The 18,973-nt window shown below is 39.9% G+C and overlaps 1 protein-coding gene across 3 annotated transcripts; it reads right to left on the minus strand.

The window, feature by feature from the left end:
• Nucleotides 1–2,303: 2,303 nt before the first annotated feature.
• Nucleotides 2,304–17,754, minus strand: aco1 (aconitase 1, soluble). Of its 3 annotated transcripts, none has more exons than XM_085806482.1 (21): nt 17,630–17,754; nt 15,166–15,295; nt 14,172–14,340; nt 13,566–13,703; nt 13,400–13,469; nt 12,588–12,771; nt 11,563–11,702; nt 11,299–11,470; nt 10,784–10,884; nt 9,550–9,666; nt 9,205–9,364; nt 8,461–8,596; nt 8,249–8,333; nt 8,007–8,163; nt 7,330–7,454; nt 6,321–6,425; nt 6,093–6,235; nt 5,249–5,396; nt 4,889–5,011; nt 3,824–4,009; nt 2,304–2,791 (listed from the first exon to the last, which is right to left on the minus strand). In XM_085806482.1, the coding sequence occupies exons 2-21, from the start codon at nt 15,272–15,274 to the stop codon at nt 2,675–2,677; spliced, it is 2,685 nt and encodes an 894-aa protein (XP_085662608.1). In that variant the 5' UTR covers nt 15,275–15,295; nt 17,630–17,754; the 3' UTR covers nt 2,304–2,674. The 3 variants fall into 3 exon arrangements, with proteins under 3 accessions (XP_085662608.1, XP_085662609.1, XP_085662607.1); XM_085806483.1 differs by lacking the exon at nt 17,630–17,754 and adding an exon at nt 15,404–15,518; XM_085806481.1 differs by lacking the exon at nt 17,630–17,754 and having other exon boundaries at nt 15,166–15,385.
• Between the last annotated feature and the right edge of the window lie 1,219 nt (nt 17,755–18,973).

Below are 18,973 nucleotides of genomic sequence, written 5' to 3' on the forward strand. Positions count from 1 at the left end.
ATGTTATATTTGGAATAAACCATCTATTGTTATGCTAACATGCTAACTAAACATTACAAATGGGCAGGTCAACTCCTAATGTTGGCACAGTGACTTTCTAAGTTACATAGTGTTCGCATAAATCCAAATAGTGGCTAATATACTAACTAGTTTATGTTCGCTGAATTCACCTGAAACTGACGGGTTGCAAACATTTAGTGTTTTAATGAGCAGCACTTTTTAAGCCTGGACATAAAGCGTTAACAGATTTGATTAAGGTGGTTTTCAGAAATTTGAATAATTCAAATGTTTTGTCTAGTTCCTTGTCCAGCGCTGCCTGTTTTTCTTTGTTTGAGGAGTGTGTGCGTTCAATGTAGGTTCACTGGACCTCGACAGAGTTATATAGTGTATGTGTGTTCAACACGTGCAGCTGGCTTTTCATGTCAACCTCTACTACACCTCCTCCCCCACCACAGCAGCTTTTTCCATCCCTCTGTCTCTTTTTACTCGAGCGACCTGAGTCACAAACAAACGTCTGGTGAAACATGAACCACAGAGAGAAGATAGATCCTCCTTCTGGTTAAGAAAACCACCAGAGTCTCATATAGACGGCTCACGTCACAGATAAACAGCTACTTAAACATGATCTCTATAGAAACCAGGTTTAAATACTATAATTATGAAAGTGGTCATTCGTTCCAACCCTTCAGTCCTTTCAGGATAATTAACAATGAATGAGAAGAGTCATCATGAACACAATGAAGACACGGATCTGTTTTCACTGTGGCAGCCTGCCACAGGCCAGCACCACACCCTGGAGATACTATTACATTTCTCTTTCTACTACTACACACATTATTTATGAATGAAAACACACATTTAACAATTTTTAAGTGCAAAAAGATTAGAAAACACTAGGTTCATCTTGAACACTTATTCCTAGTCACTAAAGTAAAGTTTTATACTCCTATTATTCAAATGGAGTTTTAATTGGTCATTTTTGACTATAACTTTATTGACAGTGACAGTGTAGAGGAACGAAATAATGTACACTGTTGTGCACTCATGGACATAATCTTCTTCCTATTTCAGATCTGTTGCGTATAATACCCATAATGCACTCTGACTCAATGTATTTCACCCCAGTGTATGAAATATTGCAGCTTAACCGATGCACTAAATATATATACAGTCCTATACATTACTTCTATAACATGTATTTTTATTTTTAACATATGAAAACTCAGTGTTTTAACCTAAAGGGAGCCCCCTGGTGGCTGAAACGAGGAGTCATCTGAGACAGACTGAGCCCAGAGCAGCACAGGAAGGCAGCAGCTCACACACTCGGCCGACCACAAACGCTCACTTCCCCTGCTCCTGTCAGGTTAAAAATAGACCAGTCGATAACGAGCTGCTTCAAGAGAAAAAAAATCCCCCAAAAACCCTCACTGTTCGCAATCAGAGAGCGAAGCACCGTCGGCCCGAAAGACTATTTATGGAATTAAAGAGCGTTCAGGGAACTATTCTCAGCCTCCTTGTCCGCCAGTGCTTTTAAAAATAACACTCCTGATTGTTGTGTTAAGTGTCTGAAGTTCAGACGGAGACTAATAATAGTTATATCGGTTCCTTCTGCACAAAAATAAACATGACAAAAAAATCTGAAATACAAATTCAGTGTCATTTTATTATTATTATTGATCAGAGCTCTGTGGATTAATGAACGTTCAACAGAAACATGGGTTTTGTCAGGTTTCATAATAATCACATCGATCAGTGTTTGAGGATAAACACAAAACAAGATGAGCAAACACATGGTGTTATTATTATTATTATAATTAATATCATTATTATCATCATCATTAAGGCAGTTGAAAACATTAACGTTGACACATTTGAGAGGAGAAAAGCCGGTTTACAACTAAATCTGGAATGTCTGAAAAAAAAAAAAAAGTTAATCTGCTTTATCACAACCTGGCACTAGTGTTTGTCACTATCTGTCCGTCCTAACTTCTTATTCTTCAGTCTTTGTTCTTGTATCTAGTGTATCTAGTGCAAAACTATCGGTGGGAATGTGTGACGTCACCTGTCGAAATGAAACGAGGACAAGACCCGATAAATTAAACTGTTTTTTTTTTGTTTTAAAAACTGTCACTAGAGGCCAAAAACACATCAGTTCTCCAGATCAGAGGACTGCGGTTCAGACTAATGAAGCACTAAATCAAAAGCCAAGAAGTAATAAACTAAGATATTTCACCTCCTCTGTTCCAGATGTGCCACGTCACGTCTCAGGAGGGTTAAAAAAAAACAAAAAAACATCAGGAAACAAAGACGAACATCTGGTTGAAGGGTTAAAATGAAGCTGACTCATTTCAAGCATTTTCCTACCTTGCATATCTTCTCCCCTCAGGTCTTTATGTGCGTGTTTAAAGTGTTTAAAAACATTTTACCATTAGCAGCAAATCTCAAAAAACTATGAGAATATTCTGTCTCCATTCACACTAATGTTGTTGTTGTTGTTGTTTTCAGCTCTCGGAGAGCGACTGACTGGACGGTGCTTCCTGTTTCCCGGGTCAACTACGGCACTAACATGTAGAGGGGGTTCGACCCTGCTGCAGCTGCTGTAGCTGAGAGTAATTAGACTAATTAAAACCTGTTTGTTTGTTTGTTTTTAGTTTCTTTTCTTGTTTTCTTGCGCTCAGTTCTCCGACATCTTGCGGATCATGTAGTTGAGGATTCCTCCGTGGTGGAAATACTCCAGCTCCACGTCCGTGTCGAACCTCATCCGCACCTGGAAGGTTTTCCCCGTGTCCAGCTGCACAGAGAGAGAGAGAGACGTTAAATTAGACTTAAATTAGATAGATAGATAGATAGATAGATAGATAGATAGATAGATAGATAGATAGATAGATAGATAGATAGATAGATAGATAGATAGATAGATAGATAGATAGATAGATAGATAGATAGATAGATAGATAGATAGATAGATAGATAGAGTTCTGATCAGATTTCCAGTTGTTCAAAAGGTTTCATCTGGATCAAAAAGATCCGGATTTTGAAATCCCATGTTTTGCCATCCAGGATCACATAATCTGTCTTACTTTTATCCCTGTTGTTCAAAGCAAAATATGACCCACAAAAAAGGGGGGAAAAAATACAGTAAATTACTGAATATTTTTTCATGCGTTTCATATTCAAACTTCAAATTTCATAGAAATGTGCAGTAGTTGGGGAAAAGTTCTTAATTTGTGGAGTAATCAAAAGTTAACTTTATCTACTTCATCACTCTAATGGTTTAAAAACCAGGTGCAAAATATAAATCAATAAAATTATATATACTACATTATAAATATTGTATTATTTGACCAGTTTGAATTTAATTTAAAGGGATAGTTCCACATTTTGGCAAATTGGCCCATTGCCATAATCCCTATAGTCATAGCAGTAGGTTCGTTACCTTTAATTATCGGTGCAAGCTATTTTTAGAACGGCAGAGCAGAGCCGCGAGCTGAAGGAAACCAAGAAATCCCATGAGCCTCCGTAGCGTAGCTCTGAGCAGCTCATTAAAGGTAACAAACCTACTGCTATGACTATAGGGATTATGGCAATGGGCCAATTTGCCAAAATGTTGAACTATCCCTTTAAATCAAATTTTTTTCCTGAATCCACCAAATATTTGGGATCAGAATAATCCTGATGTTTTGGATCAAAATTATCCAGATCCCACACAGAAAGGGTTTGATCTCAGAACCCATTTTCAAGATTCGATCCGATCTATTATCTAAAATCCGATCATGTTGCTTTTGAACAGCTGGACCCAGGAAGTAGTTTGTTCTTCACCGACCTTCACGTCCACCGTCATCCTGGGCGTCAGCTGCTGGGGGATGATGACGCTGTAGCGCTCTCGACCCGTCAGCCCCAGGCTGTCGGCCGTGTCTCCGTGGAGATACTCCAGAGGGATGACGCCCATGCCGACCAGGTTACTGCGGTGGATCCGCTCGTAGCTCTCCGCCAGGACCGCCTTGATGCCCTTTCAAAATAAAACCACAAAGAAACATCAGTCTTCATCCCTGTGAGACACTCAATTTCTTTCAGACAGATTTTTTATCTTGACGGTGGATTTCAAATCTACTGATGTCTATACTAAACTTTCTCAAATGTTTAATTCATCAAAGTCTACAGTTGATTTTTATTGTTTATTTTATTCTTCTACTTTTTTTTCTGTTTGCAAATAACATCATATTCACTGATCAAGACAATAATGTGGTTGAAACTTCCACGTCTTCACCTCTTTGAGACGCTCGATTTCCTTCAGCCAGATTTTTATCTGGATAGTGGATTTCAGAAAAGTTTAGCCGGATGTATTTAAGTGTATGTTTATATACTTTTGTCTGATTTCCTATATTTTAGATTATAAAAAATGACCACACCTTTGGACCCCTGGAGGTTTAGGGCGTGGGGAATGGGGTTGTTTCTTATTTTGAATTTCTTATTATTGTTAGTAAGATTTCTATTAGTAATTTTATCATTGTTTTTATTTTCTTTTTGCTATTTTATTATACTTGTCTTATTCTTTGCACATTTATTGCCACATTTCTATTTATTTCTTCAAAAAATTTAATAGAAAATGGGTAACAAAAAAGAGAAGTTTATCATGACATTTGAAAACTTAATAGTGAATAACTATTAATCTACTGACATAATTACTTAGATCTCACTAAAATATTAAATACATTACAGACTATAGCTGCACTTTACTTTTGCTAACTGTTCTACAAAAGGCTTTGTACATCTAAAATACAATATCTTGAATATACAAACAAATATCATGATATAGATATTATTGTGAGGGAGGGTCTTCTAATATTTGTGGTGGTGTTTGAGTACAGTGCAGGTTGGAGCTGCTCACCAACAGGAACGGTCCTTTAGCCGCCCAGTCTCTGGAGCTTCCTGAGCCGTACTCCTTCCCCGCCAGAACCAGCAGAGGGACGCCGGCCTGCTGGTACCGCTCGGCGGCATCGAACACGTCCATCTGGACACAACACAGGACGACACATACACAACATCAGTCCAGCTGTGGATGGATCAGTCATCATTTAGCTTTGACACTGTTAAAATACAAAACTCTGCTTTTTAAACAACTAAATTAATGACTGAACATATATTTAGTGTTTGTGTGAATGTTTCATCTTCATCCTCTCATCATTATCAGGTTTCATTGAGTCAGAGACAGTGAACGCATCAGTGCGACGGCGTGCTGGACACCGACCGTCTCTCCGCTCGGCAGGTGGAGCGTCTGCGGCGCCTGTTTGTTGAGGAACTTGTTGAAGAGACGGATGTTGGCGAACGTCCCTCTGGCCATGACGGCGTCGTTGCCTCGACGAGAGCCGTACGAGTTGTAGTCACGAGGACTCAGACTGTCGGGAGAAAAACACGATACGACAATTTAGATACAGAGTTGATCTTTTCTTACAGTTTTATTTTTTCCTATTGTATATAATGTAAAGTTTTTCTTCTTTATCTTTTCTTTTGTCATATGCTATAGTTTTTTGCAGCGTTGGGCTGGAGCAGAAACTAAATTTCAATCCTGTATGTCCAGAAATCATCAATAAACTGACGATGACTTTAGACTTTGACCCCACGCTCTTGTTTCACTTTCATTACAACTCAGTCTTCAGGTTTACGACAGCTTTAAATGAACATAACAGACTGAAAGACGCAGCTGTGATCTCAAGTAGGAGATGAAGGAAAATAGTTTCCACATTTTCTACTCAAATCAGACAGAGGATACCTGAGCTTCATAGTTTTACAGACTGACTGGTTGTTTGACATAAGACAAGACTTTATATTGATCCTATGTGTAGGAAATTCACTTGTAACAGTAGCAAAGAGTACAGGGCATGTAAAGAAGTAAGGAATAAAACTATAAAGACAAGAATATATATATATAAAAAAACAAAGATCTGTACTGTTATGATTTAAATAGAGTTAAAGTGAAAGCACGGCTTGTATGAACGAAACAGGGTAAAAATACACAAGAATAAATTATGCAGAAAAGAAAAGAAAAAAACTACAGTAACCCTCCACACACACACACACGTGCGGCTGCTCACCCTCTGTTGGTGAGGTAGCGAGCAGCCGGACTGTTCCTGGCGATGTTTCCTGCAGGAGAGATGTGGTCGGTGGTGACCGAGTCGCTGAAGTTCAGCAGCACCTGGGCGTCGGTGATGGAGCGAGGAGGCTGCAGCTGCATCGTCTGGAGCAGAGACAGAGAGAGACGGGTCAGAAACTGATAACGATGAATATAATAACAATAATATTGTTAACTGAGTGTTATTTACCAAACCATCGAAGAACGGCGGAGACTTGATGTAGGTGGAGTTCGGGTCCCAGGTGTAGAGTTTGTCTGAGGGAGCGACCAGAGAGTTCCAGCGCTCGTTCACTTTCTGGAACGACGGAGAAGAAGAAACAACATGAGAGACGAGACTGGGATTTAATCTGGAGGGGATCAGATGTGGATCTGTGAGCCCCTTATTACTGCTCACACACTGTGGTTTTCTATTAAACGAGTAAATGAGTGAAAGGAGGGAGGAGGAGAAGTGAAATCTGAAATAAAAATTTAAGATAAAGAGTCACTGATCCTGGATCAACTCATCTCAGCGATTTTTTCCTCATCTCTTCTCCATCTTTTATCATTCTGACAACTTTCACTTAATGTTTAATGTAACTAAATTGTATGAGCCATGTTTTCTTTTTAACATTATACCATCAAACCGCTAGGTGGCAGCAGCAAACAGTTATTGAACTGTGCTCCAGCGGTGCTTCAGCTTTTTGAGCATTTTTTTTCTGTTTATTGTATATGATAAGTGGCTTCATCAAGAAATTAAACGTTTCAAACGCAAATAGGTTTTTGTTGGTTTGTTGTCTGCTCGAGTAGCAGTCTAAAACAAAACAATCAGCATCCAGTAGTGGCTACAGGACAAGCCACTACAGAAATTATTAGTCAGGTAATTTTCTTTTTCCCTTTCTTTCTCTCTTGTCCTGTCTCTCTCTGTCTCCATCTTATTTGTATTATTGTCTCCCTTTCTCGTCTTTCTTTTTCTCTCTGCTGCCCACTGTCTATCAATGCTTCTCTCTCCTTTCTTTCCTTCCTACCTTTTGTCATTGTTTCTTTCCGACTCCTCTTCTCTCCCCATCTGTCTTTCTTTCTCTGTCTCCTTCTCTCCTTCTGTCACTTGTTCACCTTACACCAAGGTCATTTCTCATTTCTAAGGTCGTTTCTGTAACAACCTGTTCGATTTTAAAGTCTCAATAAAACCACATGACGAGACAAAGTGAACGTGACTCGACCTCGATCTTCTCGTAAACTTCTTTGAACATCGATGGGATGACGAACTTCCTCTCCACGGCCTGGATCTCCTCCCGCGTCGGCCAGATGTCTCTCAGGAAGATCTCTTTCCCCTCGGCGCTGACGGCTGCACAGAGACAGAGAGGACGAGTTTATCCCATCAACATTATTAGATCTGGTGTTTATGAATTAAATATTTTACAGCGTCAGTGCATTAACCTGAAATTAACTGTTCGAGCTCTTTGTGTCTTTTCATGTTTAGGGCTGCAACTAACGATTATTTTCATTATCGATTAATCTGTCGATTATTTTAGTTGTTTGGTCAATAAAATGTTTAAATAAATGTAGAAAAATGTCAATCTGTGTTTCCCAAACCACAAGATAACGTCCTTAAATGTCTTGTTTTGTCCACAAACGAAAGAGAGGCTCAGTTTATTGTCATAAAGGAACAAAGAAACCAGAAATATTCACATTTAAAAGCTGAAATCAGAGAATTTGGACTTTTTTTCTTAAAAAAACGATTAGTTGATTATCAAAATAGTTGACGATAATTGTTGCAGCTCTAATCATGTTACAGAGGAGGATTACAGCATCAAACCTGACTGTTACTGTACATTTTTTTTACTATAAAATAAAAGCCCATCAGTGGTTGTTTGTGTTTAGTTGTGTGTCTATTCACCGACTGGCTCCGTCTCAAAGTCGATCCTCATGGTTCCTGCGATGGCGTAGGCGATGACGAGCGGCGGCGAGGCCAGGTAGTTGGCTCTGGTGTTGGGGTGGACGCGACCCTCAAAGTTCCTGTTTCCTGACAAAACTCCTGCAGCGACCACATCGCCCTGAAACACACACACACACAGAGGGGTGAGAGGAGGGAGGTCACATGACACAAGTGGAAACGAATGCCGACTGGACGGCCGTTACCTTGGTGATGGCCTCCACCACCGGCTCAGGCAGCGGCCCACTGTTCCCGATACACGTCATGCAGCCGTAACCGACGACCTCGAACCTGTCGGGACCGAAAAAACGATGTTAATAAAGAAGTTAAAGACGCAAACTGAGTCTGTACGACGCTGAATAAAAAACACTAGAAACTGAGGACTTATCAAAGGATCAATAACCGTGAACTAACGCACCCCAGCTTAGACAGGTAGTCCATGACGCCGCTCTCCTTCAGGTAGTAGGTGACGACTCCGCTGCCCGGCGACAGGCTCGTCTTGATGTACGGCTTCACGCTCACACCGAGCTCGATGGCTTTCTTCGCCAGGAGGCCTGAACACAACAACAACAACAACAGCGTTTATTATCTTTAACAACTGAGCTGAGAGGAAGTATTCTATTCTATTCTATTATTGTTAAAGGGATGGTTCAACATTTTGGCAAATTGGCCCATTGCCATAATCCCTATAGTCATAGCAGTAGGTTCGTTACCTTTAATTGTCGGTGCAAGCTATTTTTAGCACGGCGGAGCAGAGCCGTGAGCTGCTCAGAGCTACGCTAAAGAGGCTAATGGGATTTCTTGGTTTCCCTCATCAAACTCATCAAATACACAATCCAACAACTCCACAACGCTCTGGTGGACAAGTTGTGACCTGCACATTCACCACGCTATGAGATAATAACAGAACGTTATGAGTCTGAGTTGTTTTAGAGGCAAATACAGAGACTGCTTGCTGAAAAACTGTCCCTGAACATGCACATCAGCGGTTTTGAATGAATTTACCTCCAACTCTGAACTATCTCTTTAAATATTTTCTTTTTATATTCTTGTTTTGTTTTTTTTTTCTATGCAAATGACCAAAAGGTACATAAGAATTTCACTGTAATTACTTAATGTGACATATAAAGTTAACTTAAATTTGAAACTTGAACACACACACCTGCTCCGAGCATGACCGAGGGGTTGCTGGTGTTGGTGCAGCTGGTGATGGCGGCGATGACCACGGAGCCGTGGCTCAGCGTGTACTCTTTACCGTTGAACTGGAACGGGACGGCGGTGCTGTGACGCTCAGCGGGAACCTGGAAACCCTTGAAGCCTTGCTGGACACACACACACACACACACACACACAAGAAGCGGAGATGATACAGTGGACGAATGACGATTAAAACAAGTGATGATGAAGTCAAACAGAAATCTAATACAATCTGATAAACTCTTCCTCTTCCAGCTGTAAATGATCAAATTGTCTAAAAGTCTAAAACTAGAAGCAGTGAGGTCTGCACCTTGGCTCCCAGACAGGCCTCGAAGTCCTTCTTCATTTCAGAGACAGCGATTCGGTCCTGTGGTCTCTTGGGGCCGCTGCAGCAGGGGACCACTGAGCTCAGGTCCAACTCCACCACCTGACGGAGAGAAGAGGCGGAACAGAGGATCAAGTTTCTGGTGTTAATGGTGAACATGTTGTCGTCCAAGACTGATTTCCCTATGGAGACAATAAGTGTGTTGTGTCGTATCGTAGTGAAATGTATTGGATCGAATGGAATGGAATGGTATTGTATCAAATGGGATGGAATGGTACTGTATTGAATGGAATGGAATGGAATGGAATGGTATTGCATCGAATGGAATGGAATGGTATTGCATCAAATGGAATGGAATGGAATGGTATTGTATCAAATGGGATGGAATGGTACTGTATTGAATGGAATGGTATTGCATCGAATGGAATGGAATGGTATTGCATCGAATGGAATGGAATGGTATTGCATCAAATGGAATGGTATTGTATCGAATGGAATGGAATGGTATTGTATCAAATGGGATGGAATGGTACTGTATGGAATGGAATGGTATTGCATCGAATGGAATGGAATGGTATTGTATCAAATGGGATGGAATGGTACTGTATTGAATGGAATGGTATTGCATCGAATGGAATGGAATGGTATTGCATCGAATGGAATGGAATGGTATTGCATCGAATGGAATGGAACGGTACTGTATCGAATGGAATGGAATGGAATCGTATCTCCATTGTGCTCAGGAAGAATCCTAACAACCTTTGTAAGACACCACTCAGAGACTCCAATAACACCTGGTGGTGTTTGTTGTTTTAATTCATGCTATAACCTCCTGTTTGTATCAGAGCTGTAGGTCGTCTTTGGTCTGAATAAAACTTAGCATTTCACCTTAAAATCAAACAACCCTCATGTGTTTCTGGGCTGGACAAACCTCCACAGTTAGGTGTGTTTTTCCACTGACGAGGAGCCGAGTCAGAGCCACTACACCGCTGCGAACAGCAAATACGTTTTGATTCTAGTCGTATAGCTGGGTTTCTTCGCTTCACCTGTGCTTGCATCGATTACAAAACAGTTTAACAAACATAACATTGATAACGTCTACGTATATCTTTGCGCCGGTCCTGTTGGCCAGGTAACCACGCCCCCAGCCAGACTCTGGCTCAAAATTAGCCCTGAAACTAGCTTGGTGGAAAAGGGGTTAAAACAGTCTGAGACCGACCTGGGTGAAGTCTGGGTCCTGGGAAACGTCGTTGTAGTCTCTGAACATGCCCACGGCCTTCAGGTACTTGGTGATGTAGGCCAGCTTCTTGGCTTCTCGCCCTGAATCACAACACAGGAGACAAATAAATAGAACATAAAACACATATATATGTTCATAATCCTGAAAAAAACAATGTAGAGAAGAGCTAGTCTGAATTATTTAGTCTCAAACCCAATGAGCGACTTCAGAAACTGAAAAATGGAGCCAAAACACAGAAATACCAAAAACTGCTCTTATTCAAATGTGGACACTTCAACTTTTGAGTCAGACCGACTGACTCCCATTTTAAAATGCAGAAATAAACATATTAATAGTCTGGTGCAAAGAATTTTGATGAATATTTACAAAATCTACTTTATTAAAACTTTAAGGTGGGAGTTTGTTGGAGTAAGACGGTGTCACAAGCTTGACAGCTGCTCCTCAGAAACCTGCAGTTGACTCTTCATCCATCTTTCTTTCTCCCGGCGACTCACCGGTTTGCTCCAGGTACTGGATGCTGACGTCGTCCACGGGGAAGAACGCCGCCGTGGCGCCGTACTCGGGACACATGTTGGCGATGGTGGCTCTGTCGGCGATGGACAGCTGGGCCACGCCGGGGCCGAAGAACTCAACGAACTTCCCCACCACGCCCACCTGGCGGAGGTGCTGAGGGGACGGAGAAAGGGTTAAAAACGTGTTGATGTGAGGAAGAAAATGTGTGAAAAACCGATCACGATGATGATGGTGAGTGCTGTTACCTTAGTAACGGTGAGCACGATGTCGGTGGAGGTGATGAACTTGTCCGGGCTCCCGTGCAGCTTGTAGCCCACCACCTCGGGCAGGACCATGCTGATTGGCTGACCCAGCATCACCGCCTCCGCCTCGATCCCGCCCACTCCTGCAGGGTTCATTACAAACAAACAGACAAATCTTTATTGATCACACTGCAGATGACAAAACTCATGACTAAACCAGAAACCAAAGCCAATTAAATGGGAAACCACAGCTCAGCTTCCATGAACTCTCTCATCAAACTGACTCTTCAGATCTGCACGTCCCTACGGTCAGTGTTGTAAATGTGGTGAAGCACATGCCATTAAGAAAGACTGTATTTAATTGGATTTTTAATTTATTATTGTATTATTTATTTCTCATCGATTTGAGAATCCTCTGAAGAACTTTCAGACTGCGACAACATCACCTAGATGACTGTTTGTTGATTATTTCTGTAAGTCTGTTTTCTTTGTTTTTACCCTTTCCTGTTACCTGATTATAGTTCTTAATATTTATCATTTGAGTTTCATTATTTAACTTTAATTTATTCATTTTTTAATTTTGAAGACAATAAATAAAGTATTGAGTGATCTAATTGGAAACTATAATAAATGGCAAGTTTACAACAACACACTAAAAGAAATACAATTTTGACATTTTGAAAACACAGTTGAAATCCAAGGTCTGTACTGGGATGTGAGTTACTATTTCAGGATAAAACAATAAAATCTGTCTTCTTTTGACTAGAAAAAGATGATTTTTGAAACTATTTTCAACCATTTCTAGATCATGGTGATGTCATCTACACAAGCTGCTTTCATCACACTCAGCGCTGAGGTTTATCACAGTTTAAAGCTACTAAACACGTTTCCATCCTCTATAATGAGTTCAGTTGGATTTCTCCCTCGATAAGTCCTTGATGGAAACTCATCTAATTATAAACCACATCTACAGTACGCTGCAGTGGGACCCTGATGGACACCAAGGAAACAAGACTGGATGAACGCACCCCAGCCGAGGACGCCCAGCCCGTCGATCATGGTGGTGTGGGAGTCAGTGCCCACCAGGCTGTCGGGGTAGAGGAACCCGTCGTGGTTGAACACCACCCGGGCCAGATACTCCAGGTTGACCTGGTGAACGATCCCCGATCCGGGAGGGATGATCCGCATGTTCCTGAAGGCTTTGGAGCCCCACTGGGAAAGAAACAGGGAAGAGATGTTTAAGAGCTGAAGGAAAGGGAAAAGACGTGGAAAAATAATATCTATGGGTTTTGTTTAATTTACAGGCCGTTAATTATGTGATAATGTCAGGAAATAACAATTAATTGCATCATAATGTCCAGAAATAGCCTAGATTTCAATTCAATTTCATAGTAATGTCATGTTTTTCATAAAGGCAAAAGATTTTGATTTTTTTGGGAAAGAAATGTTTCTCCTGTTCTTGCAATTGACAGTTATTTCTTGGCCATATTTCTCAACATTATTATGAAATGTACCATTATTTCTAGACATTATGATGCAATTAATTGTTATTTCTTGGATACAACTATAACCACTTCTAAATCCAGGTTAAAAACATTTCTCTTTTCATGTGCTTATGGCTGAGCTCTTCTAAATAATTTTAAATCATCATTTTAGATTTGCATTTTTTTTCCCTTCTACTTTTTTCTTGCTTTTGTTTTTTATGCTGTTCTTTTTAAATGCTTTGTCTTTATGTAAAGTTCATTGAGTTGCCTATATAAATAAAGAGGCCTTGCCTGTTTCTTGACATTGTCACGAATCAGCGGGCTGTAAATTAAAGGGTTACTAAATGTTTTCATACTTTTAAGAACTGAAATCTTTCTTTGTTGCGGTCGAACTCCAAATCCTGGTTTTTCTGGAGGCTGTCAGACCTTTAGGGACAAATGTACATGTTAAAGCCTCAGGAAACACACAGAGATGTTCATGTATCCGTCTGTCTGCAGGAACAGACACAGCGCTGCTCTTACTTCCTGTTGAAGTCCACCTGGATGGAGTGATCGATGACCAGGTCGGCCGGGCAAACTGGATTAATCTTCTCTGGGTCGCCGCCCAGTTTCATCACAGCGTCACGCATGGCAGCAAAGTCCACGACCGCAGGAACACCACTGGAAATCAGACAGATACTGTTAATCGTAAATTTATTTATTATTGGAGAATCTATTCTATTCTCATCGAGGACGTCCTGGCTGGTCGTCAAGGATTATGACTCTGAGTATATAAATTTGCCATATTCAATAGTCAATAGATTTTTATTTCACACCCATATCTTCATGGCTGCACTTTGTAATAATCAGATTCAATTTTATTTTCAGAATTTACCAACAACAATGAATATAACCACACTTAAAGCTAGGGGAGAAAATCACAAACAATACAAAACCAAACAGAAAGATGTGTCCTTGTACATTAAGATATTTCTTATCACTGGTCAACTCATGCTGGGACCTTCTACAGACTTAAATTTAATAAATTCATGTAGATCTGGGTGAAAAATGCGTTTTAAAAATAACTTTGAAACATGATAATGCTTCCTAAAGGTTTCTCTCTGATACAGACGGATGGTGCCGACTCACGTGAAGTCCTGCAGGATGACCCGGGCCGGTCTGAACGGCACCTCCACCGTCTCAGCCTGGGTCTTCTTCCAGTTCAGGATGCTCTCCACGTCCGAGCCCTTCACCAGGAACCCGTCGCAGTTCCTGACGGCGGACTCCAGGAGGACGCGGATGGAGAACGGGAGACGCTCTGACAAACAGAAGAACAGCAGTATGTGAACCTCTGTAACATTACAACACTGACACCATGTATCATGGTGCGAGCTAGCTATTTCTAGAACGGCGGAGCAGAGCCGCGAGTTGCTCAGAGCTACGCTACGGAGGCTCATGGGATTTCTTGGTTTCCCTCGTCAAACTCATCAAATACACAATCCAACAACTCCAAAACGCTCTGGTGGACAAGTTGTGACCTGCACATTCACCACGCTATGAGATAATAACACAACGTTACCAGACAGAGTTGTTTTAGAGGTAAATGCAGAGACTGCTTGCTGAAAAACTGCCCCCCGACGGGAACGAGCATCAGCGGTTTTGCATGAATTTACCTCTAAAACAACTCTGTCTGGTATCGTTCTGTTATTATCTCATAGCGTGGTGAATGGTGAATGACCAGCTCGCAGCTCTGCTCCGCCGTTCTAAAAATAGCTTGCACCGACAATTAAAGGTAACAAACCTACTCCTATGACTATAGGGATTATGGCAATGGGTCAATTTGCCAAAATGTTGAACTATCCCTTTAACGTAAATCTGTGTTTTTGTTCTTGCAGCTTCAACCAACAAATGTAAAACATAGTTACAGTACTAGAGCAGCCTCAGGTTAAAACTTCACTCGTTGAACTCTCTATAATCATATTAATACATTTACGTTGAATGACTGCATGCAATACTTTTGTGAAAATGCTGTAATGTTCTTCTTCTGTGTGATTTAATGTGGACCCCAGGAAGAATAAATAGTCTTCATTTCAATGAAACAACAATAAACAATATCAATAATTCAGTATAAATGTGTTTTTACCATATCGACTGTCTCCGAGCTTGGAGAGATTGAAAAACTGCTGCTCCGGCTCCGACGGGTCCAGAGGCTCAACTATATGTTGAAAAGGATTATTCACAGTCTCCGGCATCGTCTACGTTTCTGTACTAATCTGCAAAGAGGAAACAGAGGAAAAGTCTTTTAATTAACATGAAGTTTAGTGAAACTTCCTTCCAAATATGTATCTGCAAAGTAAAATAAGATTTCCTTTAACACTGACTGGTCTTTGCTCTGAAACAACACAAGCTTTTCATCCTCAATACGTTTTTCTGGAAACTTCTGAACTCTCTCTCTCTCTCTCTCTGAGACTCTGCTCCTTGTTCACGTGTCTGCGTCGCGTCATTCAGCTGCTGCACGTTCAGCTCAACCGGCCGATCACCTGATCCACTGGATTCAGGTCTGGAGACCGAAGGAGGGAGGTCACTCCAGTCCACGGTCTGAACCCGCTGCCATGTTGAAACCAGTGGGAGTCGGCCGACAGACACGCTGCATGAGCTGCTGGGAGCGGCTCCACCTCTCTGCATCTTACTACAACTCATTTGCTATTCCTTTAATTTGTCTTTTCCATTGTGTTAATCTATTTTTTCTATTTGTGAAGCACTTTGAAGCAATTTGTGTTGCGCTTAACCTCCCTCTTGTGTTAAAAACAATTACTTATCATTCCATTTATCTCTTGGTTACATTGTTAGGCTTCCTTATCCATGAAAAAGTTAGTTTTGCACTTATGATTTCAGTTTTAACTGTAATTATTGTTCTTAACTGGGTCACCACCGACCCTTTTTGAGGTTTTTAATACATAAAAGTACCACATACATTTGTTTATTTCATCAAGGCTCTTTGACTTTGTCAGAAACCTCTATTTAAACAAAATAAAACATTATTTTCCACAAAATTCTTAAAATGCGCTTTATTAAAATTATGTGCTATAACGTTAATGAGAGTTAAAACTGAAATCATAAGTGCAAAAACCAACTTTTTCATGCATAAGGAAGCCTAACAATGCAACCAAGAGATGATAGATAATAATGTTTTAGTGTGTTTCACAGCTGATTTAAGACCCGGGTCAAAACCGATCCCAACACAATCAACAATTCTGTGATGTTATATTTCTAATGTTTCAAATTCACAGACTTTTCCTCATTCTGGTGTTTTACATCAACGTCGGCTGCAGCTTGTGTGTCTGACGGGTTTTATGCATTTCACTGCTGCCACATGACGTGATAATCGCATGGTACAGGTTAGTTTGTGCAAGCTGAATTACAAAAGGGTCCACAACAGTCTCACAATCCTTCAAACTGCAGATGGATTAGCCTGTAACGGTGGAGCGGAGCTGAGTCGGGGGTCAGTGAACTTTTAGCCCCATGTTTTACAAGTTCTTACATAAGTAAAAAAAAATCTCTTTAGCAACCTGATGAAACTTTAAACAGAAAAACGTGGAGGTGTGCACTGTGCATGCATTCGATGAGCTGATCCTCGTTAAAAATAAACAAACTGCAGAAAGAAAAAGAAAAAGAAAATAAAGAAAACCTGGCTCTGCTGCAACAGGTTTTGTTTTTTTTTGTGGAAAGACGTGTTAAGTGTGTGAAAGGTGAGGTGGGCCGTCGTATCCTGAATAACCACATAGTTTCCTGGTTATCTGAAGATCTCCTCATGCTGCTCTTCTGCAAAGTGCAAAGTCAAATTATGGCCCAAACCATGTGACGTAACGTAACATGGTCAGAGCAACCAGCACCAGAGCTTTACTACAAATACATGAGCTTAATGCAGCTATAAATGCATTTATTAACACATATTTAACAGTTTACATATATTTACAAGTCTTGTTCATGTTGTTTCCTCACATAAAATCTAAATATTGACCATTTTAGGCACATTTCTGTAATTATTTTGTCACATTAGGATGGATTTACTGTGTCTTCATTTATGTAATTACAAAATTTGACTTATCTAGTTAAGAAATGGGCCCAATCCTGAAGTTAACACCAAACCAGAGTTGCAAAAGATCCGATTTTGACAATCCAGCATACAAATCGTGATTAAAACTTGCATATATCCAAATAAAAACACTTGTTCTCCAAGTCATAAACACTGTTAAACATTAAATAGAGACTTTTAACCAGGTTCAGTCTGCTCCTCTGGCCTTTAAAGCTCAGTTCACATTAGCTACTTGGTTTTAAACGTCAACATGTTTAAATGAAATACACAAATTAGGTAAGAAAACACTGAAAGGAAACGACTCGTCTCAGAAACATAATAGAATATCGTATTTAAGATTTGGTATTAAAATAATAATAATAAAAGGAGGTGGAGGCTGTGGCTGCAGCAGCTAAAGTTAGCTCTCAGCTAACTAGCAGCTTTAACAACATTAGTTTCCTGACGCTGCACGTGAACACAGTGAAAGGAGAAGAACCGTTCAAATAAACCACGCGCAGGTGTTTTAACTCACCTGTCAGTGTGAAGAACAGGTGATAAAACACAGAGCAGCAAACTGGTGAGTGTCGCCGACTCCTTCTACTGCTGCTTCTTCACTGGTGAATTATTAAAACCATCATCTTCTACTTCCTCCTCCTCCTCCTCTACTTCTCCTTCTTCTGTCCCATGTTTGTTGGCGGCTGGAAACAGCGACACAGCGGATCATCGCCCCCTCGTGGTCGGAAGTAACAGCTACATACTGAATAAAAATAATATAATATGATATAATATAATATAATATATATAATATAATAGTGCATTTTTACGTTTAATAGATGTTTAATGAACGTTCATAGACCATATTTAACCGTCTTTTGCAATAATGGCTTTCAAATTAGTAATTTTGACAAAATTGACCAGTTATGATCCACCATAACAATATACTATGTCTACACACTACAGTAAATAAGCAGAAACTTTTAAATATAGCATTTCCTGGTGAAATATGGTTTATACGTGAATGTTGAATAGACGTCTACAATAGCCGGTAAAAAAACATTCATTTTTCAACCAATTTTGAACGTCTTTTCACCGGTCAGCATAGACATTTTTTAAACGTCTTTTCAACCAAAAAATGCTTGCATTCTCTTATGTGAATTGATCGATTGATTGATTGTGATTATCTGTTATTTTCTTTTATGTTGTTTTGTCTTTGTTTTTCGCAGTGTTTGAGACTGCTAAAATTACCCTTCTGGGATAAATTGAAGTTGTATTATATTATAGTAAGCTTAGCTAATATATTTGTTGTGTGATTTACTTGTGATTGTTTGATTTAATGTCTTTTGTGTCTGTATTATAGGCCTACGTATGTAAATCAAATTTTATCCATGTAATATAATTGATGTCTATGACTTGTGACCTTTGCAACTAATTTCGAACCCAATTCGTGTCCATCCATCCATTTTCTTTGTTGCAGCGATACTCTATGAGATTTTGAGTCTGTATAATTTCAACATACTGTATTTAAAAAAACAAAAAAATCAACATGTCGTTTAACTTCCATCATCACTTTACTAAACTCACTGCGATAGATATTAAATAGTAGCTCTTTATTAGTCTTGACCACAGTCACGCTCAATGATACACAGATTATTATTATCAGGTATGACATCCATTCATTCGATTAGGTAATTTGCAGAATTGTGGCTGCAAAGTGGACAGCAAAAATAGAAAAAGTATCAATAATAATAAGAACAATACGTTAAAAATACTTAAATCAATTAAAAAAAACAATAGTGGTAAAAAAATAATATGACAAAAAATATGTATAAAATAATTGACAAAACAGAGCATCTACATGTATGACAGTTGACAGAGA

The sequence above is a fragment of the Trachurus japonicus genome, chromosome 18, assembly GCF_045865225.1.
Source record: "Trachurus japonicus isolate A0001 chromosome 18, Traja_1.0".
Classification (NCBI taxonomy): domain Eukaryota; kingdom Metazoa; phylum Chordata; class Actinopteri; order Carangiformes; family Carangidae; genus Trachurus; species Trachurus japonicus.